The sequence below is a fragment of the Sarcophilus harrisii genome, chromosome 1 (genome assembly GCF_902635505.1).
Source record: "Sarcophilus harrisii chromosome 1, mSarHar1.11, whole genome shotgun sequence".
NCBI lineage: Eukaryota > Metazoa > Chordata > Mammalia > Dasyuromorphia > Dasyuridae > Sarcophilus > Sarcophilus harrisii.
The window spans coordinates 4,527,250-4,553,790 of NC_045426.1; the positions used below are offsets into that span (position 1 = coordinate 4,527,250).

The window sequence follows — 26,541 nt, forward strand, 5'->3', positions numbered from 1 at the left end:
CTTCCTCTTTCCCTTTCTCCCTCCCTCCCTCCCTTCTCCCTCCTCCCTCCTCCCTCCTGCCTTTCCTTCTTCTCCCTCCCTCCTTCTCTCTCTCCTTCTCACCCTTCCTTTCTCTCTCTCTCTCTCTCTCTCTCTCTCTTTCTCTCTCCCTCCCTCCCTTTGCTTTATCCCTTCCAGGATTTCTAATTGAGCTTGTGCCCAAGCAGTGTTTTTCTATATGACTTAACTTGTAGATACTCTGAAGTCATTCTCATTTTTGAGTTTGTGTCTTTAGCAATCTTGCTGCCACAATAGTTGATGATGGGATCGTTCTTTTTTTTTTTTTTTTTTTTAAGATATCCATTTTTTCAGGCTACTTCCTGATTTGGGACTTTATGCTAGTCTGGGCTATGTGTACTTCTCAGATTTGTGCTTAACTTTTGTCTATTTGGGTCTTTCTATTATTTTCCTGGGGATATTGAAAGTTGTGTTACTTCCCCTTTTCAGGAACAGCTTGGGCAGGGTTTTCAGTGCTCCCAAAGTGGTCTTATATAGGGCAAAATCTCCTTAATACTCTCCTGGTCTGAACTCTGCAAGATCTGAATCAGGTATAGACCTGAGCAATATACCTGTGGGCTTGTTCTTGGTTGGAAATTCCATTTGACTACGGCCAGATAGAATATTCTGTAGATTCACCAGCTCCTGTATCCCATGAGCTCAGAATCTGTGAGAACGTCTTTTCACCCTCGGGTACAGTTTCAGTCCTCTTTCAGTCCCTGGGCACTGGAATGCTCCATATAATGTGCCCCTGGGCAGACCCCATATCCAGGGTTCAGAGACCTCTCTGTTTTCCTGCTCCCACTGAGCCTGAAAAAATGACTCACTATGATTTTTCTTGCTTTTTCTGATCAGGATTCCATCCAGTACATTTTCTAGCTCTTTGTGCTCTGCTACCCTAACATCTTGACTCTGTCTCTAACAATAGTTATTTCTCTTAGGTTTATTTATGTCCCTATTGCAATGGATACTGAATGATTATATAATCATTAGACTGCAAGTTTCTTGAGGGGAGGGACATTTTCTTATTTGTAGGTCCAGCATTTAGCACAGTGCCTGGCATGTAATCAGCATTTAATAAATATTTATCATATCTTGTACCCCTTCCCAAAAGCATATGAACCTCTAGAGGACAGCAACTGTGCTGGGTAAAAAGATATATATATATATATATATATATATATATATATATATATATATATATATATTTATATATATATATATGTCTTTACCTGTATATATATATATTTACCTATTTATATATATAATATTTATATTTGTAATGGGCTGAAGCTTGAGTTGATGCACTGAGGTCCCAAGCACGTGAGGCTAAATAGTAATTGGAGCATACTTTATTTATATGCTTGGAGAAAGAATGGCCCCTGCCCACTCTCTGTGTAAGTCCTGATGTGTTGTATAGGAAATGATGATTTTGTGGGTAGAGGCAAAGGGGCAGAGAGAGAGGTGGGGAGAGACTACTGGCTGGGTTCTGCTCTGGTGGCTTCTGATCTGGCTGGCTTCTTGACTCAGCTGCACACATTGCTATCGCGAATTTCCCTTTACCTCCGATCCCCCTTTACCTCGGATCCTTCTTCACCTCCACTGAGAATAAAAATTGAAGATTTTCCCTTAACCTGAATTCCTGACTCTGGCTGATTTTAAAATACGCGGTCATTACATTTGGCGCCCCACATGGGGCTGTTTTTCATTCCCCGTGGCAAAACTGTCCATTCATATCTTTTATAAGGCTCAGCTAACACTGGGCACTGAAAAGGCAAATCTTTTCATATCCTCCTTATCCAGAGGGATAGAATAGAAATAATCCTTAATGTCTATGATCCAAAGAGGCCATTCTCTAGGCAACTGAGTAGGAGACGGAAGTCCAGACTGAAGAGTTCCCATAGTTTCCATCTGTTCATTCACCTTTCTTAAATCTGTTAACATCCTCCATTTTCCAGATTTCTTTTTTACAACAAACACTGGGGAATTCCAAGGACTTAGAGAAGGTTGTAAGTGTCCTTGGTCAAGCTGCTCCTGTACTACATCTAATAAGGCCTGAATTTTATCACTACCTAAGGGGCACTGTTCTATCCACACTGGTATATTCGTTTTCCATTAAACAGGAACAGGTGAAAGTGTTGGCAGGCCTGCAACAGCAGCCCTGCCTAAAAAACTGAAGTACTCATATTTAACCCTAATTGCTGTAAAACGTCCAAATATGCTGCACACTTTTGTGAAGAGTATAAGATTTTACACACCATTGGCATACCTTTTAATCCTCAAGGACAGGCAATAGTAGAGAAAAGAAACAGAGATATTAAGACGCTCCTCCAAAAACAAAAGAAAGGGGGAGCCACAGGTAACCCTAGAGAACTTCTAAATCTAACCCTTTATACTACTATTAACTTCTTGATTTTTGATAAAGATGCACTGGCTCCGGCAGACAGGTTTTATAACCCACCGGAAGGGCAGTGTCCAGTGCGAGCAGCTCCACTATCTTTAGATAATCGCCAGGTGATGTGGCCAGAAAGTGGTGAATGGAAGGGACCAGATAGGGTAACTGCTTGGGGGAGAGGGTTTGCTTGTATCTCTACAGGTGGAGAAGGAATCAGATGGGTGCCAATGAGCCGTATTCACCTTGTCCATCGCAGAGAGACGGAGCAGACCCTTGAAATGAAGGAGAAGACCCAAGAAACAATGGGTGGTGCTGTTGCTGATTGTGCTCACCATTGAAAGAGTGTGGCAGTTATGGCGTTTGACTCATGGACATTGAAAATGGTTGGACTTCAAAAAACCCTCAGGAATCATTGGATTCTCTGAGACATGATAAGATTGTTGTAGGACTTGAAAATCCTCAGGAATCATTGGATTCTCTGAGACATAAGATTGTTGTAGGACTTGAAAACCCTCAGGAATCTGTGGATTCTTTGAGACATAGGACTTAAAAACCCTCAGGAATCATCGGATTCTCTGAGAAATGATAAGACTGTTACAGGACTTCAATATCTGCTGGAATCATTGGATTCCCTAACACACAAAAAAGACTTTTGCAGGACTTCAAAAACTTGGGGGGATCACTGGATTCCCTGACATGTGAAGCAATGAACAATAGATTGGTTTTGGACTATCTCTTGGCTGCTGAAGAAGGCGTATGTGTGACTGTTGTTTACATACTCTCCTTCTAGGACTTCTGGTGATCTTTTATAACACCATGTTGATTTATATTGTTTGCTATTCCGCTACTTGCGTGTACAATTCATGTTTGTTACACCACATCGAGCCTGCACTGACTGAGGGGAGGGTCATCCCTAATAGCCTCTGCGTTATTGCTATGTGCTTGTGTAATACCTCCCATGCTGATGGGTTTGTGCATAATAAGATCCTTCAGCCCAGAAACCCGCTAGCAACCCCCACTTCCCTTTGGTGCTTTTCATCTCCCTTCCTGAGATGTCAGGGAGGGCGGGATCATCTCCTTTTTGGTGCTTTCACTTCCTTCCCTGAGAAGTTAGGGAGGCTGTGATCACCTCCCCTTGGGGGCTCTGACCTCCCTGAGGAGTCAGGGATGGCATGACCACCTGTGTTCTAAAATAAAAGAAAGCGGGAGATGTAATGGGCTGAAGCACGAGTTGATGCACTGAGGTCCCAAGCACGTGAGGCTAAATAGTAATTGGACCATACTCTATTATAGATATGCTTGGAGAAAGAATGGCCCCCGCCCACTCTTTGTGTAAGTCCTGATGTGTTGTATAGGAAATGATGATTTTGGTGGGTGGAGGCAGGGGGGTAGGAAGAGAGGCAGGGAGAGACTACTGGCTGGCTGCTGGTCTGGCTGGCTTCTTGACTCAGCTGCACACATTGCTATCATGAATTCTCCTTTACCTCCGATTCCCCTTTACCTCCGATCCTTCTTCACCTCTACTGTGAATAAAGATGGAAGATTTTCCCTTAACCTGAATTCCTGACTCTAGCTGATTTTAAAATATGCGGTCATCACATATATTGTTATATCTATTTATATTTATACATGTTTACATATGTATGTACCTCTCCCTAATTCAAATCCTAATTTCAAGCAGCTAGAAATCAACATATTTTCCTTATAGGCATTTTCACATGGCATTTTAAATACTGGGTGTTAAATTAAATACTGTCCATTAAATGACAGTCTGATTTCTAATCTTTCTCCACTTCATCTGTGATTTGACCTCCCTATTGACTTTCTGTTGTACAAAGTCTTCTTTTGGGCATCTGTGCTTTCTTGTCTCGATTCATACCAAACTCCATGCTGCCTCCAACATTTTGGGTAGATTATAAGAACGTTCTCGTTCTCTCTCCCCCCTCCCCTTTCTCTCTCTCTTTTTCCGGAAAGCTCAGCATATTACCAACTTGCACAGCTAGAATTTTGGCTTTTTCTGAAATATTGCCCTGGTGCCACCTGAGTAAATAAGAAGGGGCAGGCTTAGCTCCATGTTCTGGCAAAGTTCAGCATTTGCAGAAAACCAAAAGACCAGATAACTACTTTCTGGGTGCCGGGAAGGATTCCTGGCCTCCTTCTATTGCTATGATTCTGGGAAGGTTGACTCTGTCACCTCCAAAAGCCCACCTAGGGCCACATGCACTAAGCTATGACTTCAGTAGAATCCTCATTTGATTACCAGGAAAATTAGCTCATAATGTTAAGCGTGCACTTATGATGTCAACATACATGATTGAGAAGATGGCTCTCTCCAGAATCTCAGAGATGGAAGGGATCTCCTTGTGTCTCTAAACCAACCTGGGCCAGAGCAAGCAGCTCTTCCATTCCACACGAAGCAAGAGGTCACCAGGTCTGTGCTTAAAGGCCCTCACAGACGGGCAGCTCCCTTCCTGACCAGCAAGCCCATTCCATGTTAGGACAGCTCCTCCCCCACCCCAGATAGAGCTAAATCCTTCTCTCTGTCATTTCTGGCTCTGTCCTTTGGGCCAAATTGAACAAGTCCAAAGCCTTCTCTACCCAACAGCTCTCATGTCCCCCTGAATCTGAGCAAACACCCCCAGCTCCTTCACCCTGTCCTTCTTTGGCTTGGACATATGGCCCTCCACCAGCTTGGTGACTTGTCTAAATGTTCTCCATCTTGTCAACAACCTTCCTACAAAGGGCTCTCCACCCCAAAGCATTGACTGGCCCAACCTTAGGCTAGAGAGCCATAGTCCTACAAAGTGTTTCTGTCCACTTTCCCATCATGATCCCAGAATCCCATGGCACTACATTCACCTGTGCTCCCTATTAGCTCTGGGCGGCTTCAGAGGGAACTGGTCTGCAGGGGAAGCATGGTGACTTACCTGGACACAAATCTGAGGGTTTTGAGGAGCCCCAGAAGGAAACCGGGTGACTGCCCTCAGCCACCTTGCTGCGCCCCCCCCCCGGAACCCTTCTTGGGCCATCAGGGCTCCCTGATCCTCAGGACTAGCATGGCCTGGAACGTTTTCTCCTTTCATTCTGCTCCTCTCTCACATCTCCCATCCTGGCGATCCAGTTCTACTAAAAGCTGGTGCTCACGGGCGCCCTGGACCTGAGGCCGCAGCAGCCAAGAACAGGGAGACCACACAGAGACTTCCGAGCCTGGACAAGGCACGGCAGCCCATGGGAAGGTTACCCACAAGGGGTCCTGCTATTGCCCTTCCTGGGGAGGGGCAGACTCACCTCCCCGGCGCTATAGCTGCGCAGCCGCTGGAGATGCTGCCTGTGGGTCAGGTGGTTGGGGAGACGTCCATTCTGAAGAGGGATCCGGGGGTCGATGAAGGTGGTCGCTCGGCTGTTGTGGTCCACGAAAAAAGACTGCAGAGGGAAAGAAAATCCAACCCATTGGGCAGGAGAATGGGCACGAGGGCAGAGAGGGATGTGCCGGGAGTGGGGGTCCAACTCTCCCAGCCTGCTCTCTGACTTTCATGTAACGGTGGGGGTGGAGATCCTTTCACTTTCAGGAATCCCTTAGTACAGGGGCTAAAAAAGAGCTAATGATGGGCATCCAACCCTCCTTTGGGGGAGTGGGCCCTGGAGGATCCCACAAAGAGTGCTGACAGCAGGCTGCTTTCCTTGCAGCCACCTAGCCTCTCTTGGGATCGGGTCCCAGAAGCTCCGCTTCCCTGGGGGAAGTAAGCTGAATGTCCACACCCTCCTGAACACAGAACCCTAGAGCCCGAAGGTACTTTGAATGCCTACTCTCAGCTCAACTTAATTCATTTTGCCAAATGGGAAGCGGGGTAGCCCAGAGGATATCATGCTGGGCTTGGAGGAAGAGAGATCTGAGTTCAGATCCTGCCTCTGACACTTTCAAGCCTGGTGATTCTGGTCAAATAATTTGAGCTCCTGAGCCTCAGTTTCCTCATCTGTCAAACCAGAAGCCACCCTCCTCCATGAGTGGTTGTAAGACTCACTGTGAGATCTAGAAAGGGTTTCTGTAAACTCTACAATGTTGTGCCAAGGCCATTTGTAATTTCCCTGCATGCTCCCACAGTCATGTCTGGAGGAAAAACTAGGGATTTGGAGAGGGAGGGCTCATGGGACTTCCTAAAAGAGGTGAAAGATCAGGGGTGGCTAAGTGGTGCAGTGGGGAGAGTGTCGGTCCTCAGGGCAGGAAGAACTGAGTTGAAATCTGGCCTCGGACAGCTTAGTGATGCTGGGCAAACCCTTTGGCACTGTTGGCCCAAGACCTGAGAAGGAAATGGCAAACCCACCCAGTGTCTCTGTCAAGAAAACCCCAAAGGGGTCCTGAGAGGGGGCAGGATGAGGAGGACTGAAAACTAAAAGACCTAAGGCCTCCCCCTCCACCCCTCCTCCCAGTCCTGCCTGGAGAGCTCAGGAGTTTCCAAAGCAAGAAACTTCTCATTGGAGCTCCAGGAGGGGAATGCTAATGCAGCAAAGGCCCAGTGGGGCCTGGGGTGAAAGTCATCTCCCAAGTGGACTCTTCCTCAGCCCCCCAGCCCAGACTGCAGGGAAGCTGACCTTGCCCCCTGCTGCCCAACCGCAGCTGAGGGTACCTGGTTCAAGCCTCCCCCTATCCACTCTACCCCAGGGCAAGCTGCAAGCCGGAAAGGCTGGCCCCCCTTCTTCCCCTTCCCCCTCCCCTCACCTTGCCCTGCTGGTCAGTTTTGATTTCCCAGCCTCGGGGTAACTCGAGGCGCGTGTCGGCGAACATGTTGATGAAGTTCACCAGGTCCCGGTTGTGCTGGTACCGTTCAAAGTTGCGAGCGTCCCTCCGGACCTTCAGGATCATGTGCTTCAGGCAGGTGCTGTTGGTGAAGGTGCGGTAGGCACTCTGGGGGCAGCAGAGGGAGACACCATGGAGAGCTCCCCTGGGCCTCCCATCCGCTGACTGCTGCTGGGCAGGGATGGAGCCCGAGTCCTAGAGCTGAGGGCCTGGATTTGGAGCTGGAAAGGAGCTCAGAGCTTATGGAGAAACCCCCTCCCCATTCTTCAGATGAGGAAACTGAGGCCCTTGTGTAAGGTCAAGGGAAGAGCCAGAACTGAAACACTTGATTTCTTTTCCTTTTTTTAGATTTCCTTTTTTTATTTAAGTTTTTTTTTTAATTTTCAAAACATCTGCCTGGGTAATTTTCCAACATTGACCCTTGCAAACTTTCTGTTCTAACTTTTCCCCTCCCTCTCACCCCCTCCCCTAGATGGCAGGCAGTCCCACACGTGTTCAATATGCTAAAATATATGAAACACTTGATTTCAAATCAGATTCCCAGGCACAGCTTCCGCCATCAGGGAAAAGGAGGGACAAGCCCCGGATCCAGGCCTCGCTTTCTCTCTGGGATGGGAGTGTACAGATGGGGGGGGGCAGCTTCATCCCAAAGGGAGGATTCATTCCCAAAGCCCTAGATCTCCTGTCTGTGGGAGCCAGACACCTGAACATCCCCCCATGAGAACTCCAAAATGAGGAAACTGAGGCAGACAGCAATGAAGGCCCCACAGCCATCCCGCCTCCGAGGCAGGATCCAGACTCAGACCTTCCAGCGCCCTGAGCTGCCCAACAGTGACCACCCGGGCAGGGCTGCCAGGGTAACTCCCCTGACGCACAAGCCTTAGACTGCAGACCCCTCCTCTGGAGGCCGTAGGTAAACCCTCCCACCACTGCCCAAGGAGCTGCTGGGCGCCGACAGAGGCCATTCCTGTGGCACTGTCCCTGCCGAGGGGACCAGCGCCTCCTTTGTAAATGAAGGACATTGGCGTAGCAGTGACTATTAAGGCTGCTCCCCTCCTGTGGGCGCCGGCTCCCGGCGAGCACACGTGGACTTTCAGCATCTGAAAGGGCCACCAGCCTCTGTCTAAAACGACTTTCTTTCTACCCAGGAGGCAGATAAAAAGTAGCAAACAGTCTGTTCCACTTGCCCCAAATAAAGAGGAACCAGTTGTGAGCACGTGAGATTCCTCTTGCTTCCCTTCCCCAGGCCTGCCCCCTGTGCCAGGCCTGCCCCTCCCCCAGACCAGGCCTGTGCCCCCCTCTCCCCGTGCCAGGCCGGTCTCTGTGGGAACTCACATAGTTGGCATGCAGAACAGTGAAGAACTCGGGGTTGGTGAGGAACTTGACAGCTGGGGACTGCAGCAGCAGCGTGATCTTCTGGGAGTTCCCAGGGGACAGCGACCCTTCTCTCCCCAACTCTAGGAAAGGGAGAACCGAGCAACTGAGTCTTTGGAAAGTCGCCTTGCCCCCCCAAGCCACGCTCTACCCTGGGGGCGCGGCAGCTGGGCAGCCAGAGGCAGCCTGCTGTCAGCTTGTGTGTGCTTAAGGCAGCAGGCTCCCTATCACTACCGTGCTTCCTGGTTCTGTGCCCTCCTGCTCCCCACTAAGGGATGTCTGAGGGCCCGGCCTCCTCACATTAGCCCGCCTCCTTCCTGCTTTCATTAGACTGGCACAGAGGGGCCTGCTTTTCTCTGCCCCTGGAGCCGCCAGGCTTTGATTCAGAAGGTGGGCAGAGGCCAGGAAACAGACACCTGGGACTTATACAGAGGTCTGGGAGATGCCCGCTTGGGGGGTATTCAAAAGTGTGGATCAAAATGTATCCATCCTCCTGCCCTCTCTCCTCTCCTCTCCTCTCCTCCTTCCTTCCCTCCCTCCCTCCTTCCCTCCCTCCCTCCCTCCCTCCCTCCCTTCCTTCCTTCCTTCCTTCCTCCCTCCCTCCCTTCTTTCCTTCCTTCCTTCCTTCCTTCCTTCCTTCCTTCCTTCCTTCCTTCCTTCCTTCCTTCCTTCCTTCCTTCCTTCCTTCCTCCCTCCCTCCCTCCCTCCCTTCCTTCCTTCCTTCCTTCTTTCCTTATGTCACTGGCAGAGCCATGGATCCTTTTTGCTCCTCCCCCCATGAAACAGGGGCATTGGACCAGACAGACTCTGGGGTCCTTTTGACTTTGGATACCTGATAGATGTTGTCACTAAGACTGACCAAGGATGCTCAAGCGTCCCCCCAGAGCGGCAGCTGTGTGTGACGGAGGCAACGCTCCCATAAGGACAGCTGCAGACCCAAGCTTCATGGGCCCCCGAGCCCCCAAAGTCCCTGCCCTCGGCCCTAGGGAGACCAGGGCCCGGGGCCCCAGCTGCCCACAGAGCGGCTTCTCCAGTCTAGGAGGCCCTGCCCAGTGGGGAAAACAGCCGGGTTTTGGCAAAGACAAGCCAGGCTGCTCCCCCCTGCTCCTGGGCAACCCCTCTCCCTCCCCCTCCCCGCAGCTGCCAGCCACCGTCCCTCACATCCACAGATCACAGCCATCAGGACTCGGTCACCTAAGTTCTGCTGAGAAGAGTCTGCCTCCGAGTCACTGCCCCCTCCTCCGCCTCCACTGCCTCCATCACCGCCTCCAGCGAGCGCCTGCTCAGGGCCTGCTGGGCCACCAGAGTCTTCTTCAGAGCGGTCCGTGGCGATGGTGCGCTGGATATTCTGGTACCTTTGAGGTGAACAATGGAGAGCTGAGGTTAGTGGCAGGGGCAGCATTTACCCGAAGCATCTGCGGGCAGAGCCCCCTTTCTCTCTGTGCAACCCCGAACGCTCAGACTACACCTCAATGTTAGAGCCTGAGCTCCTGAGGGCAGAGGTTGCTTCACTTCTGCTCTGGTGTGCCCAGGGCCTGGCACATAGTAGGTGCTTCATCAATGCTTGTTGATTGAATCACAGAAATTTCCACACAAGCAGCAAAAAAGAAACTAGGAACCATCAGACCCTTTCTGTCTGTGAACAAGAAAGAACTTTCCAGTATCTCCAGGCTCATTTTGGTTAACAGAATGCGTGACTGAATCCAACATCTCAACATGCATTGATTAAGCCCCTACTGGGTGCCAAGGATTACCAAAAGGATACCCAGAGAGAACACGGCCCAGGCCCTTCCCCCTGGCAGCCCATGTTCTACTCTGGAGGGGACCCGGATCTTGAGCGCGTAGACAGAACAAGCCGGGGACAAAGGGAGCAATCCAGCTTTTCCCAAATAAGCGTCCCCCTGCAAATCACCCCCACGTGGCTGTGCAGCCTCTCCTCCCGTGGCCCTCTGGGAAGTTTTCCCTGACATTAAGACCCTTCTCTAACCCCCCACCCCCACTGCTGGGAATCACAACCCGATCCCCGCCCAGGTGCTTCTCCTGGCTCTGTCCTCTGGGCCCAAAAGGCCAAGGCTAATCCTCCTCTGAGGGGACAGCCCTCCCAGCCTCGAGGGGCCGCCGGGCCTTCCCTCCTGCGGGCCCAGCATCCACAGCTCACTCAATGGATTCTCCCAAGGGGTGAACTCAAAGCTTTGTGTTCTCTCCAGTGTAACCAAAGAGAAGTTAAACTCCCTGCCAAGTTGGGAGATTCACAGAAGTGGCCTTGTAGCTGGTCTTAAGGGTGTGTGAGAGTGAGTGTGTGTGTGAGAGCGTGTGTGTGTTCATGTGAGTGTGTGCATGCAAGAATATGATTGTGTGTGCACAAGAGTGTGTGTGTGTGTGTAATTGTATGGGATATGTATGTGTGTGAGTGTACAGATGTGGGTTTATGTCCTTATGCAAATAAACAGAACTATATGTCTGTGTCTAAGTGTGCATATAAATGCGTGTGCCTCAGTTCCCAGCAATAAAAAACATCTTCCCAGCAAGTCTGATGGTAAGGTGCCCCTGAACTCCAATTCCAAGCCCCCGGAAGGTTTTCCCCTTGGAGTCCTAGGGTCACCCATTAACGTGTCCGGACTGGGGCTACCCTCCTCGGACACTATCCTGAGACCAAACCAGCTTTTGGCAGCTTAGGAACCTAACTGGTGACTGTGGTGGCCTGGCTGACCAGCATCCTGTGGGAGGCTGCAGTGTAGCCCGCACTGGGGTTGGGATCCTGCCCCAGAAGCCATTCCACTCCTGGCACTTACTGTGTACCAGGAGCAGACCACTCACTGGCTCTTTGCCTCAGTTGCCTTTTCTGTAAAACAATTAGAAAATGCCTGTAGTGCCTCTCTTCCTCACAGGATTATGATGAGGCTTAAATACTATAAATGGTATCAAAATATTTGTTAGGATTATTACTAAGTAATTGAATGAAAAATAGTCCCAAACCCCAAGAAGCCTCCCATGGTGTTTGATGCTTGGTGAGCCCTGAGCAGATGGAGGGGCTCCCGGAGGGCAGATGGAGGGGCTCTGGAGGGGAGAAGCAGCCTCCCTTCTTTCTCGTTGGCCCCCAGCTCTTTGCACAGCGCCCGGCACACAATCCGACTCAACAGGTGCCTGCTGATTGTTCAGCTCCTCCATCGATTGCCCCCCGTGGCCCAGCTACCCAAGAGTCAGAGCGGGGCAGGGGCCTCGATTCCTTGTTCAGGATCTCTCAGCTCTTGGCCAAAGTAACTGGCCCTCCCCGATTCCATTCGGAGTATCCGGGAACCCTGGTTTAGCCCATTAATGAGCCCAAACATCTGTGTGTGAGCAGTGGTTCTGGTCGGGTGGGGATCAGAGAACACCTGCTTCTTGGGGGGTGCTGGAGCTGAGGCTGCAGGGGCTTTCCTGAGCACTGGGAGCTTATTGGCCAGGATCCCATGAGTCTTAGCGTGGGAGCCCTTTAGAGATGGAGAGCTTCCCTCGCTAGGCTGGGGGCAGCTGTGATCACTCCCTCGATCACAAAGCAGCGCTTGGGGCTTTCCGCCGAGCTGGAGATAAGGGTGGGAAAGCCTTGGGATTTATGGGAAGGTTGGCTGATCCTTCTGCCCAATTACAAGATGGATAGATGGAGGCAGGCAGGCTTCCCACCTCCTCCCCACTCTTCCCCTCCTCATTCACCCCCCATGCTCAAGCCAAGGGCTGGTCATCCTCTGCCTCCATCATATCACTCAGATCTGTGTCTCACTGCAGGGCCAGCTCTATTTCCATTTTTCATCTCTGTCCTAGAGCCTCGACCTGTGCGAGGAGCACAGTAAGGCCTTTATATTGTTGGTCAGTTGAAGCTCCCCCCTCTCCACAACCACAGCCACCACCCTTCACCACTTTTCTGTTGAAAGTTAGTCACCTCCGGTGGTTCCTCCTGTCCTTAGTGCACCCTCCCTTTGGCTGCCTGGGAGATGCTCTGAAAGGGCAGAGCTGACCCCATCATCCTTCCTTCACTCCTCCCTTGCCCAGCCAGGTGCAGTGGCTCCCTCTGAGCTCCAGGAGCAGATAGAAACCCTGCTTTGGCTTCTAAAGCCTGATTCCTTCCTGCCTTTCCCATCTCACAGCTCACTCTATTTTACACATGGAGGATCCAGCTCGCTCTTTTCACACCTTCCATCTTCCGTCTCCATGTCCCTCCTCCCTTCTGCTTCTGTGAACCCCTGCCTTCCGTTTCTGGCCTCTTGGCACATAGTAGGAGCTCAAAGAATGCTTTTTTCCCCCTTTTTTTGCTGAAGCAATTGGGGTTCAGTGACTTGCCCAGCGAGTTAGTGTAGGAGTCTGAGGCTGCATTTGAACTCAGGTCCTCCTGCCTTGAGGGCCAGTGCGCTGTCCGTGGTGCTGTCTGGCTGCCCCACAACGTGAGTTCTTGCTCATCCTCCTCAAACCTCAGAGACGGCAGCCTCAGGGACAGTTTGTTTTCCCTTACTCCTGGAGGTTCTCTAAGCACTTGGGGCTCCCAAAGCTCTAGAACCAGAGCAGGTCACTTACTAATGTTAGTGTCTCTTGTACGGTCCTCTCTCCATGGTGCTGAACGGGGGCCGCTCTGTAAAGTCTAAGTGGGAGAGCTAACTAATGACTCAGGTGTGGCTGGTGGCAGTCAGGGAGACTTCTGGCAGGAAGTGACCTTTGAATTGGCTTTAAAGGCCTGTTAACAATTAAAGAGGCGCAGCAACGAGATCAACCAAATCATTTCTAATGGAGCAGTAATGAACTGAGCTAGCTATGCCCAGAAAAATAACTCTGGGAGATGACTAAAAACCATTACATTAAATTCCCAATCCCTATATTTATGCACACCTGCATTTTTGATGTCCTTCACAAGCTAATTGTAACAATAATTCAGAGTCTGATTCTTTTTGTACAGCAAAATAATGTTTTGGTCATGTATACTTATTGTGTATCTAAGTTATATTTTAATATATTTAACATCTACTGGTCATCCTGCCATCTGGGGGAGCGGGTGGGGGGGGTAAGAGGTGAAAAATTGGAACAAGAGGTTTGGCAATTGTTAATGCTGTAAAGTTACCCATGTATAAATCCTGTAAATAAAAGGCTATTAAATTTAAAAAAAACAAAAAACAAAAAACAATTAAAGAGGCGAGGTGCGGGAAGGAGAAAGGGCACACCAGTGTGGCAATGGCAAGAGCCAAGGAATGGAGGCGAGCGTGTTCAGTGTGAGTTAGGAGAGACACAGAGAGCAGTCTAGTCTGAGTGTTGCATGGAACAGGGCTTCTGAAAACTTTGCCCACTCACACCTCCCTCCCTTTTTTTCCTGAGTCAATTGGGGTTAAGTGACTTGCCCAGGATCATACAACCAAGAAGTGTTAAGTGTCTGAGGCCAGATTTGAATTCAGGTCCTCCTGACTTCGGGTGCTCTATCCACTGCACCACCTAGCTGCCCCCACTCACAACCCCTTTTTGCCCAAGAAATTTTTATATGCCCCCAGATATACAGCTATATAAAGTAGGCATGCAAAGCAAACATTTACTGAGAATAAATCATAATCTTGCAACCCCATATTCAGTTGTGAGACCCCATATGGGGTTGCAAGCCACAGTTTAAGAAGCTTAAGCATAGAGTCCAAGGTAAGGCTGGCAGCAATGCCATGTTCTGAATGGTCTCGAATGCTAGCAAAGAGACCAGCTTTCCTGTGTATGCACTAGAGAGCTATGGTAGAATTTTGAGCAGAGGACAGATGTGACCTGACTTCTATATGGGCAAGATCAGCACAGTAGTAGCTTGGAGATTCAAATGGAGGTGATTAGCCAAGTTAGGAAGCTTTAGCGTTAGTCTGGGGCAGAGGAAGTGAGAGATAGCATTATTGTGGAAATGGAGAAAATCACAGGCACCTCTTCTAAGGTCTCATTGGCCTCTGGAGGTGACCGTGCTCTCTAAAGCCCAGCCAGCCTTTGAGCATGAGAGCTGGCAGGTCCTTGCCCCTTTGAGAAGCTTCAAGAATAGTTCTGAGAAGAGATCACAGGGCTGCTGTCCAGGGACCAGTCGGGATATCGGAAGAGGCTCACTCCAGGTGGACAGGTTGGAGCCAGACAACCCTGACAAACCATTTAGTGAGTCAGGAGCACAGCCTGGACTTGGGCCAATAATTCAAGAGCCAGTTGGGAACAGATTTTCTGAAGAGAAGACAAAGGCTTACTTTTATGTCTTCTCTCCCACCCTTTCAAAGCCATCACTTTCTAGGTAGGGACATTGATCAAAGGCTTGCCATCACTCTCAAACTTTTTCACTGGAGGAAGGGCCCCTGGCTTAGTGGGAACACTGACCGTCTGTTGAGTTGCTCCATCTGCTGAATAGACCCGGAACGACGTATCCCATCGGGAGTGGCTGCGGTTGTCGGACGCTGCCATGTGGTTGTCCGATTGACATGATCCACGTAAAATACCCTCCCGTGGCTGTCAATCCGAGCTTCCCAGTCTGATATTTAATGAAAACAAAAATAAAGAAAATTAGTAAGGATTCCCAGGGACTTCCCATCCATAGGATTTCACACCACCAATGGGTGCTGTACCAAACTATCCAAATGTGCCTTTCACATGTTTGGGCTGTCATAACAGATCAAAGGATGGGTGCCCATCTAGAAGTCCCCCAGACTGCCTGACCAACTGGCATGAAAGTGGGCACAGTAGCTAAAATGAGGTTTGAGGGTCTTCAGCCTTTGCTTCAAATTCTCAGAGATGGCTTAAGGGGTTTTGGGTTCAATTCAGAGTCTAAGGAAACAATAGTTTAAGCTGATGGGTCTGGTTTTAAAAGAAAGGTCAGACTTGTATAATTTGTTTAAATAATTACAGCGATACAGCGATGACCTGGCCAAGCTTGTTCCTGTTCTGGGTCATCCAGTCTAAATTCAGATGAGTTTCCATGAAATCGGTTCTGAACCTGGGGTCTCCGAATTTGTTTTATTCTAAAAAAACAATGACTATATCATTAAAATTTCCTTTGCAATCCTAAATATTTTATTTTGTGCATTTAACAACGTGATCCTGAGAAGGAAAGGGTCCATAGTCACCAAACTAACTTCCCAAGGGGTCCGTGATCAAAAGAAGCTTATTCTAGGAGCTGAACGTTTGAGGGGAGAGGGATGAGAATAAAGAGGAAAGGGATAGTTATACAAAGGCTAATAAATGAAAATCCCCTGGGGAGGAATGAGTTCTATAAGGCATGGTTTCTAGTCTCCAGATTTGACTTATCTTAAGCGATTATTTGACTTTTGGGGTAAAAATTCAGTGTGATAAATACTTGGGTTATAAATGGCAGTTTTGATCGAAAAGACCTTGTTTTCATTCATTTTCTATATGGAAGACTGGCTTAACTTTTGGGGTAGAACTGGGACCAGTCAGGCTGCAAGGGACCTTCTTTACTCAATCAGCTAGATGGTCTTGGTGTATTTAAGGGAGGGAAACCCTGATATTCTCATGGTGAAAATTAAACAGGATGTTTTATTAAAAAATCTCTTCTGTTAAAATGGCCAAAAAAACATTTCCCCAAATTAGTCAGAACCCATCTCTCCAAGTGGATAGAGGGTGGACAGGTTTCCACCTGCTTCCTGCTAAGAGCTCTGCATCCACAGTGCACAAGGATAGGGAAGGCAGCTCCTGCTGGATGTACTGGGGAAAACCTGTCAATCACCAGACAAGTGTAGACACACATCCAATCCGCTTGTTGCTGACACGGCTCAGGGGATGAAGTACCTATAATGGACACTAGAGGGAAGCTAGGTCAAAAAATTTAACTCAAAACTAAGATGGGAAACATTATTATTTCAGGACTTGACCACAGGTCATAGTAACATGATCTTGAGGCTTTCTGAGCTCAGAGATTCATGTTACTAAGAGCATCCTCAGAAGCTAAGTATCCTCGCTGCCTATGCAGCCAGATGCTGGTACCATAAACGTAGGGGAAGTCCAGGGCTTTGTGGGGGAAAAAATCTGCTGGCAGTGTGTTGGGCCCAAGGATGAATAAAGCAAAAGGCAATGAAAAGAGCAGAGAAGCAAAGAGCGATGATTTTGGGAGGGAGGGCAGGCACAGGTCATCGTGTTGGAACATTCCCGGGAGACAGAGCAATGGCAGTTTCACTTTTATATACGGTTTAACTTAATAGTTGGCCAAGAGCAAGGCCCAGTGTCAGAAGTTGTACATCTGTGGGGATGGGTTCCCGTGACCTAACACTGATGGACTTCTTCACGTTCCATGTAAACCTAAATCCCAACAAATGACACATTTAATTTAAGCATGCAACAAGACAGAGCCGGTCAAGGTGGATTCAAAGTGAGGGTTGTTTTTTCTTCTAAATTTTTTTTTTGGTGCTTTAGTTTAAATGGAATCTTGGAAAGTCCATCTGGATAATGTCAAACATTCCTTGGCTAATGTCTGCAATAGTCCATTATTGAACATTAACCATAATTTTAGTTGTAAATGTGGATCAAGTTATACTAATACTGAATTTTGAGGTCTCAGTGAAGGGCCATTTTGGCATGCTAGAGATTCGAGAAATCCAGATTTAGCGTCACCACCATTAACTCCATTTTTCCAATGTAATATCATTTATTAATGATAAAGTTTTAGAGATGCGGTGGGAGATTGTTGTGCAATCACTTCTTTTAATGTGTTTAATAGGAAATCAGAGGTGGTTGGGTGCTTGAAAAAAATGGTCAAAGGCTATGTCAGGTCAATATTGTCTTCCTTTGGGATGAGGTAAGTTTTAGACTGTGGTGACTTAAAAGGAGCTAAGAAACAAAACTAGGGTGCCATAAAAGGAGCTAAGAAACAAAAACCAAAGGGGGCTCTTTGTCTTGAAGTTGCAGAGTCCTTTGGCTTTGGGCTCAATGGGATGGCTAACATGTATTTGCACTGAGTCTCTGGTGTTCAGTGCACTGCAGTTCAGACACCTTCCACTTCTAGAGCCAGATGCCTGTGTTATTCTGAGGTATGATAGAAGAATAGGTGGAGCATCTGGTCTTATACTGCTAAAGACTCTTCAATTTAAATAAATAGAATTTGGCACAAATCAAATGGGCCTTTTGTTGTTTGGAATTGTCTAAGAGATCTTAGGGTGATCCATTATGACTCTAGTCCATTGTTCTTTTGTCTCAGGCAGAAAATAGAAACCCCAAATAGCTGTTTGGGAATGAGCATTTTCAACGAGTAAAGCTTTTGGGAAACAATTTAAAAAATACCTAGTCCCCAAATGTTTGTGGAAAAGAGAAAATGATATTTTTCTATGTGTAATTGGTATTTGTATGTGTGAGTACTGTTGTCAGGGCACGTCTGGAGGGAAGAGGAGAGAAGAAGGAATAGGAGAGGGAAGAGGAGGAAAGAAGGGGAGGGGAAAGAAGAGGACAGGGAAGGAATAGAAGGGGATAGATAGAAGGAATGTGTCTTTTTACAGATAGTGAGAAATGTGGAATATTTCTTTTTAGGCAAATTCTAAGTTGGATTCTCTTGGGGATTGTGATTTTACTTAGGGCATATTGCTAAACCAATGATGAAGTGACAGATTCTGAATCAGACACCATTGGTTGAAGGTCATGATACTTGGCTAAAAAAACACACATTGAGTTTTTTTTAAGGTTAGCCAGCTCTATGAGATTCAGTTTCTTTTTAAACTTTTAAACGAAAAGGGAACATGATTTATTGTTTAATAGGCAGAAAGGCCCGCCACTCACGAGCGAGGTATGCTGTTCTGAGCTCCCCGGTGCTGATAGATAGATAGTCCTTGTCACCAAAACTATCATGGATATGTGGACAGAGGAGGGAAACAATAATAGATAAGTCCATTCTTTGCAGCTCAGAGAGCCTGTTTTTTTTTAAAGATTACTAAATATGACAGTTTGTAGTGATTGGAAAAGTGCCCTGAACCTAAAGTTGAGATCTGCCAATAAAGGAAGTTATTATTTGCTCCATTGCCCAGTACCTCAGGACAAACTGCTCTCCTGCCTGGCCAGGGAGAATGGACTTTGGTAGAAATGTTTGACAAATGCTATACCCAATGCCAACGGCCTCCAGGAGGACAGCAGCGGGTGGTGCCCTAACGTAAGGGAGCCAAGGATGCCCTCTTCCCACTGGAGAGCAAAAGGCAGCTTTGGTCCCAGAGGACAGACTTTCCCCTCCACAGCGGTGATCCCTTGGGTCTGAGGAATCACCGAAGGATTTGGGAGGGCTTCCTTCCGAGAGTCCAAGAAGCACTGCGCCCCAGGCTTCGGTGGTAGTAAGGACAGAAGCCATCTATTAATCGCTCACATAACAAAAACCTTTTTCTCTGGGGGTTGGGACCCGAGTGGGGTCGGCTCAGAAACGACACACTAACCTGTTTGGCTTGACAGGAAGGGTTCAGAAATCCATGTTAAAAACTAAGGCTTACTTGGTGGAAGAGGCTCATCGATAGTAGGGTAGTGATGGTGGTCAGGCCTCAGGGAGGGAAGCAGGCCAACTGGCTGAGAGTTTTGGAGTAAAGGGCAATCACCTACGGATGAGACAGTCAAGACATTCAGATTCACGCATTGCTGTGGCAAAGTCATTCAAAAGCACCTCTGTCAGGCAACCGCTATGGTGGGGCTGCAGGTCCCAGGCCCACGTAACCCACATTCACGTGGCAGAGAACAAGGAAAAAGAAGAACCCAAAGGTTTGGAATTGGCCCCTCAGAAGGGGGGTCAGACGGGCATCCCTCTGAGGCTTTTAATTGGGTGATTTCTCTTAAAGGAAAAAAGGCACAGAAAAAGGAGGTAAGAAAATCTTAGTTGAGCCTGCTGAGGACCGTCCTACTGGGGTCAGTAGAGATAGAGACCATCCTCCTAGGGTCAAGGAAGGTGGCTTTGAGGCCCCGTTTGATCTTCAGGTAATCTCCAGGTTTGGGTAGGGTACCGGCTGAGGGAGATGCCCTATGGCTACTCTGCAGAACCTGGCTTTTCATTAGGAAATTCTCAGATGAAACCAATCCAAGCTGGGGGGTTTGGCTGGTGTGCCGAGAACCGGAGGTTCAAGGGCCAAGGAATGGTGACAGAAGCCCAGGGCACTGTAGGAGACAGGAAGGGGACTCTGGACTGTTCTCAGGATGGACACAGGCAACAGAGGCTGCTTTGGCACAGGGAGGGTGAGGAGGGAAAGAGACAAAGAGAGACAGAAGTTAGAAAGACAAGACAAGAGGGGACTGGAAACAACAAAAAAGTGTTGAATGAGGAGTAGAAAAGACAGAACCAGGGGAGAGCTTTTAAGAATTCTCATTGGCGTCCCATAAGGCACTCCCCAGGTAAAGATGCTGGTCTGATTGCTGTCAGGCTAGACTTCCGAACAGCCTGACGGGACTTTCACACACTTCTGATGCTCTGGGGCCTGCTGAGCGATTTCTGGGAGGGCTTGGCCAGCAGAAGGGCTGGACACACACTGAGAGAGGATATCTTAGACTGTAACTGCATTGCTTTAACCCTTGGTCCTCCTTCCTGACTGAGCCTGTAGTCCTCATACAGCCCTGTTTGGGTACAGATGGTCCCCCTGTAAAGTAAGACAATACAGCGCCGGGTGGGTTGGGTTCCTCCCTCCCCCCAAAAGCAGATAAGGGTGGGGGAAGGAGAGAGTGAATTCTAGGATCACCTCTTTCCCAAATGAGAAGCTGGAAAGCTCTGGGAGTTCTCAGGTTGTCCCTAGGAAAAGCTCATTATTGGCTGTCCTAACTACTCACTCAGCTCCATTGGTCAGGTACAACATGGAGTGAACAGGACAGCAGGTAAGCTAATGCCTGTTTCACCCCATCAGCCCACATGCAAACAGTAAAATCTGAGCAATGGGCACACCAATGCACACTTCTCCTTGAGAGCAGGAGACCCTGTTAGATGCTGATGAAATATGGCTGTTTCTTTAGGAAGCTCTCTTGTACCCCTCATGCCATCTTTGGGTGTCTGTTCTTCCCAGGACCTAACAGCTTTACCAAAGCTCTGGGCTAAGCCCTATGAGGGAAAGCTTCTGGGTGTTTGTCAATATTTTCATGTTGGAATGGCACAAAAGGACAGGAAGGATTTTCTCGAGTCCAACAGCAGGGTTCAGGTAGTTGTGTTTTGTCTGGTTCTGGTTTGTTTTAAATCTTCTCAACTTTCTAATTCCTTCTACCAAGAAAGCCAACTAATCTGTTGAGATAATGATGTCTGTTGCCTGGAAGGAGGGGTGGCCATGGTAGGGAATGGAATGGACTTTAACGCTTCAGGGTTCCAGCCAATGGAATGAAGTAACAAACATCTCAGCCAATAGAATGGGAGCAGGATGGAGAATGGAAAAGATGGTGCCCTACACACAGAAAAGGTACACACAGATTCCCCGGCCCCAGACACAAAATTGGCTTTATTGGGTCCTTCTGGGAGAGTCTACCTTGTTCATTTGGGAAATTTGGGAACCAGTGGGATTAAACTGCATAAATAAGGCGTCCCATCGCTTGTCCTTTTTAAACTTAGAATTCTAAGAAAAACAATCGGAGAGACCCAGGGCTAACAGAAAGGGAGGCTCTTGGGAGAAATAATGATGCTCTGCAGTTAGATAATAGCAGGGGAATGGGTTGGGGATTTAGAGAAGGGACATTTTAAAAGTTAGAAAAGTGGTACAATCTGTTAGGAAAGTCAACTAAAAACTAACTATGGAAAAGATGGCCACCGTCTACACTGGACACATTCTCTTTGTTCATCATTATTTGCATGACAGCTTTCTCATTAATCTGCAAAGAACAGGGACTATATTTGCCTTTCTTTCTATTCTCAGCACTAGGCAGAGTGCCTAGTATGTGGTAAGCATTAAATAAACCCTTATTGACTGAATGACTGATAGAACTTTCTCAGGGTTTCTGAGAAATCTTTCCAGGACACTGGAAAACTTCCTCAGAATCCCATGTGTCTTAAGCAGTCAAGGGAGAGCTCCCTCTCTCTGCCATGTGACTTCATCCCAATTTTATGGGTCAGAAACCTAGAGGAAGTATCCTGAAACTACCTGCCATTGGAGTGTCTGTGCATGGGGTCTTTTTGGTGAGCAGGCAGAGACTTTGGCTTTTAATTACTGTCTTTTAGACTTGCCTTGTCTTCATTGTGGGGGGTATCCAAGGTCTTACTTCCCCTTCCTTACCTCTGGGTTGATCATGGAGAAAAGCCAGAGCAGACAAGGCTTGTGTGCATAGAAATATAGAATAGACAAATCAACAGCAAATCTCTTTACCAAACGCACTCATCTACACATTTAGTCCCAGAACTCAATTTCCTATTTGTGGTTGGGTGACAAGATGTTCGCCTCCCCCAGCTGTCATTTGGTGGCATCTTAGGGCAGGAATGACTCCAACTCTTGTCTTAATTTCACTGTAGATTTCTACTTGAGGGGCGGAGGAGGGAGTGTCAACAGCTCGGCACAGATTATGCTCATTATTTTTTATCAGGACTGAGGAAAATGTAAAATAAACCGAGTTAGTTGTTAAACACTGGCCAGATCAGAGATGAGACACCTGCCACCTACAGGCCAGACCCAGTTCTTGATTTGAGCTCCTTCAACCCCCGCACAAAACTCAAAAAAGGGAAAGCCTTAATTTATGCCCAGAGTAAGAAAATACACCACAGCTTTTAGGATGTTGCTCCAAAAGGTTTCCCTTTTGGAGACATTGCTCCTTAAGATTGCATGTTGAGTGCACACGCTGGTTATTTTCTCTCCCTTTTTCTACAGTTATTTCCTGCTCTCTTCTGTCTTCGTTTGATCATTTTTTCTTTTTTTGTCACTGTGCATCCTTTCTATTTTCCACCATCTCTCTGTTCCTTTCGCCCCTCTCCTTTAATGGACCGAGATAAAAAAAACTTAAGATGAAAAATAATATACTTTTATTGAGTAGTTTTCCGATTCACTCTCTTAATTTACTTGGCATAGGAGTGGGACTTTTTTGGGGGGGGTTCTCTTTTAAAATTTGCACTAAATTGAGTCAGCAAGGCACTATGATGTTTAATTATTAGTCTTAATTATATGGTTCCTGGTTCAAATTCTTTTCCTCTGTCAGTTAATGACCTTTATTAATACAAGGTTGGATTTTTTTTAAATCTCAGGTTAAGGAATGCAAATTAATTTTTCAATAACCTTCAGTACATTATATTTGGAAAGCTGAGTCTTCTGTTTAAGGAATGGAAGGGAATCCCATGGGATGGGATTTTCCCCATCATTAAGCTTTTCTATTCTCCACGTCACGGCTTACCTTTTAGCTAGCTCAGAAAACTGAGGAGAATATATGAAAGTTCTTTAGACAAACCTAAAAAGGAATCGGGGAAGAGTTCTAATGCGGTACCCGTCCCGCGCATCTACGCTTGGCCTACGGTCCAAATCCCAGGAGGAGCCACTCTCATTGGCCCATCACCTGCCCCCCGAGGTTTGGGAACAAGGAACCGCGCTCGGCCGGCTAACGTTAACATGGTCCAAAAGATCCCGGGGACGGAGCTTTTTCTCCGGTGGATCATCCTGCCCAGAACCCACCGGGCCCCACTTTGGCCAATGTTAAGATTAGCTCGCCGAGGTCGCAGGTGGGAGCCGCAGCCTCGGCGCCCCCGGCCCGCCCCCGAGGAGTTGCGGCAGCCAATTCCCCGGCGGCCCCGGGCGGGCTCCAGGCGGAGAGGAACGAGACGGGAAGAGACCACTCGGACTGCGGACTGGCCACCACAATTTATCATTTCCTACGTCGGAAGGCGCTCGGACTCTGGCCCCGGCGGGGGCTGCGGGGGGGAGGCGCGCGGAGGCGCGAGCTCTAACCTTCTCTCCGGCTGCTGGGCCCGGCGGCCGGGGACTCCAGGCCGTCGGCCGTTCTGGCGGCGCTGCCCTGGGGGGCGGCCAGCTCGTCGGGCCAGGCGGCCGTGCCGTCGGCCGCCTCGCGCTCCAGCTCGGGACTGGGCGCGGAACCCGGCACTGACTCGAAGGCGCTGTTCTCCTCCTCGTCGTCGTCCTGGGAGGAGAAGACGGTGCTCTCGGAGATCTTGGCGCTGTCCACCGAGGAGAAGCGGGTGTGGCTGGAGAAGCGGTTGTTGCTCTCGTAGCACGAGGGGCTGTAGCACGAGGTGCTGTAACACGAGGTGCTGTAGCACGAGGTGCTGTAGCAGGACGTGTCGCAGCCCTCGCAGTCGTGCTCCCGGCCCTGCCGCGGGCTGGAGTCGCTCTCGCTGCCGGTGCTGGGCCGGGGCTCGCTGTCCGTGAAGGAGCCGCAGTTCAGCTCCAGGAGCGGCTGGCCGCACGGGCTGGGGGCCGGCCCGCCCACGCTGCCCCCCTCGGCGTCCCCCGCCTCCGGCCCGTCTTCGAGCCGCCCGGGCTCCAGCGCCACGGTCTCGGCCTCGCTGACCGCGTCCTTCTCCGAGACGTCCTTGACCGTGGACTCCTCCTCGGCGGCCTCTTCCTCGTCCGGGGCCCCGCCGCCGCCCTGCGCCGAGGGCAGGCTGTGCAGCAGGTTGTGGATCCGGATGTAGTGCGTGCGCGGGGTCTCGGGCTCGCCACAGGCCGACGCGATGACCGTCTCCAGCTCGGACACCGGCAGAGAGCACGGCCTGCTCTTCCGTTTCACCGAGGGCCGCAAGGGGAGCCCGTCCTTTTCGGGCTGCAGCTCGGGCAGGCCTTCTTCCCCCTCGGCTTCCTCCTCCTCCACCCCCTGGGCCTCCTCCTCCTCCCCCTCGTCCCCCCGCTCCTCTGGGCCCTCACCAGCCAGGAGCTCGGGCTCAGCCTCCTCCGCCCCTGCTTCCTCCGCGCTGGGGGGAGCCTCAGAGTCCTGTGGTGTGGCCGAGAGGCCGTCGCTGGTTTCCAGGGGTGGGGGAGGGGAGGGAGGAGGAGGAGGAGTATCGGGGAACACGTCGAGATCCTCGGCCGCGATGGAGGGCAGGTCCTCAGCCGGGGCGGGCTCAGGAAGCTCCTCGCCCTCACCAGGAGCCTCGCTGTCCTGGCCCGCCTCTTTGCCGGATTCCTCAGGTGGCCTGGGGGCCTCTGGGCTCTGGCCCCCCAAACCGTTCACTTCTCCATCCCCATCTGGCTGTTCGGGCTCCCCGTTCTCCTCCCCCTCCAGCTGGACACCTGTGGCCTCCTCGGGGAGGCCGACCTCCATCAGATTGTTTAGGCTGCTCTCCTGCAGCTCAGCTGCCTCAGCGTCCGTGTTCATGGAGATCTCCTCATCATCTGCTAAAAAGAAAGAAACAAGAGCTTTCACTTTGCCCAGAGGTCACCGTGCTAAGGATTAGCTAGGGCCTGCTGCGGGTGGTCTGTGTGTATGTGTGTGTGTGTGTGTGTATGCGTGTGTGTATGCATGTGTGTATATGCGTGTGTGTGTCTGTGTATGTGCCTGTGTGTGTCTGTGTGTGTGTGTATGTATGTGTGTGTCTGTGTGTGTGTATGTATGTGTGTGTATGTGTGTGTGTGTCTGTGTGTGCATGTATGTGTGTGAGTGTGTGTGTCTGTGTGTGTATGTATGTGTGTGTGTGTAAGAGTGTGTGTGTATGTATGTGTGTGAGTGTGTGTGTGTGTGGGTGGGTGGGTGAAGGGGGCTCTATTTCATACCTCAGGCCTTTCCAAGGAACACTGTGCCTAGGGCAGTTGGGGCTGGGGATTCCAGGGGTGAGGAAGGAGGTCTGCTTGAGCCCTGCAGACCAGAACCAGGGGCTTTCCCAATAGGAGTAATTAATGGATTGTATGGAGACGTACCCAGGATCCTGAGTTGCATGTTTGATTTTTTGCAGCTGTGCGATGACCAAGACCACATGCTCCCGGGAGTCACTGGTGTCCTGGGCCAGGCCAGAGGGCTGTCTGCTCTGCCCCCATCTGCCTTCTTTAGTCTCCCCCCCGACTGGCCCTACCAATGATACCTGAAGGGGCAGGGAAAGCAGCCTGACTGCAAAATAACTAGCAGGTGGGGTTTGGGCAGAGGGAAGGCTGGAGAACTGCCTGAATCCCAAGCCTGTCGGGGAAAACAAACACAAACCCGAAACCATTTTCCAAGGGTCAGGCTGCAGGCCGTGGGCCATTGGATGACCTACATCCCTGCAAGATGTGGTCCCTGCAAGGGGATCACCTGGTCCAATCCCTTCCCTGGCAGATGTGGGAACTGTGTCTCCTTGGAATGAGAGCTCTTTGAGAACCAGAGCAGGGATGTGGGCTCTCTTTGCTTCTCAGAGCCTGGCACACAGTAAATGCCTGACACATGCCTGTTAGCCGACTGCCTCATCAGTTTGGCTGTGCAGTTAGTTAAGTCTGAGGTGGAAAGTGCACATATTCCCGACAGTCCAATAGACAAAAGAGCTGGCCTTAAAGCCAGGAAAACCTTTGAACAATATTGGCTGTGCGGCTCTGGATGGTCATTTCATCATCAGCTTTTAAAAAGGAAAGTTGCAGAGATGATGTGGACCTGTTTGAAATAAGGGATTTTCCTCACCTGGGAGTTCCTTATACCCCTGAAATCCCAGATCCATTCCGTTTGCCCTCTCCTTATTCCTGACTCCCAGGCCAACAATCATCCATCTGCCTGGTTGCTTCTCTGGGCTTGTCTAGCTCTCTTCAAGCTGCCAGAGGCCCAATGGCTGTTTGGCTCTCTTCAAGCTGCCAGAGGCCCAATGGCTGTTTAGCTCTCTTTAAGCCATTGGTTTCTTTCTCCATTTATATTTGTGCAAGGTGCCAGAGACCCGGCATGGCTCTCCCCAAGGGGTCAGTTCTTTCTGGATCCTGACTATCTTCATGATTTACTAACAGAATTCATTCCTCAGAGAGAAATCTAGCAATCACCCCCATAGATACAAGGGAGATGAGTACATTTTGTTTTAGTGGAAGAAAACTGAGACAGGACTGATTTTGTAGTGTGTTTGCTCATGGGTTTACCTAGACTCAGCTAAAATGTTTCTTCTTGGCAA

The 26,541-nt window shown here is 49.4% G+C and overlaps 1 protein-coding gene across 1 annotated transcript in view; it reads right to left on the bottom strand.

Annotated features, from left to right (window-relative positions):
• HECW1 (HECT, C2 and WW domain containing E3 ubiquitin protein ligase 1) overlaps positions 1-26,541 on the bottom strand; it is a 240,336-nt gene that overhangs the window by 34,780 nt on the left and 179,015 nt on the right. The window contains exons 13-19 of the mRNA XM_031951752.1: positions 23,420-24,820; positions 19,034-19,135; positions 14,940-15,090; positions 9,795-9,955; positions 8,562-8,683; positions 7,149-7,334; positions 5,720-5,854 (exon numbers count right to left, since the gene is read on the bottom strand). Coding sequence (XP_031807612.1) covers positions 5,720-5,854; positions 7,149-7,334; positions 8,562-8,683; positions 9,795-9,955; positions 14,940-15,090; positions 19,034-19,135; positions 23,420-24,820 — 2,258 coding nt within the window. The remainder of the gene's footprint in view (positions 1-5,719; positions 5,855-7,148; positions 7,335-8,561; positions 8,684-9,794; positions 9,956-14,939; positions 15,091-19,033; positions 19,136-23,419; positions 24,821-26,541) is intronic.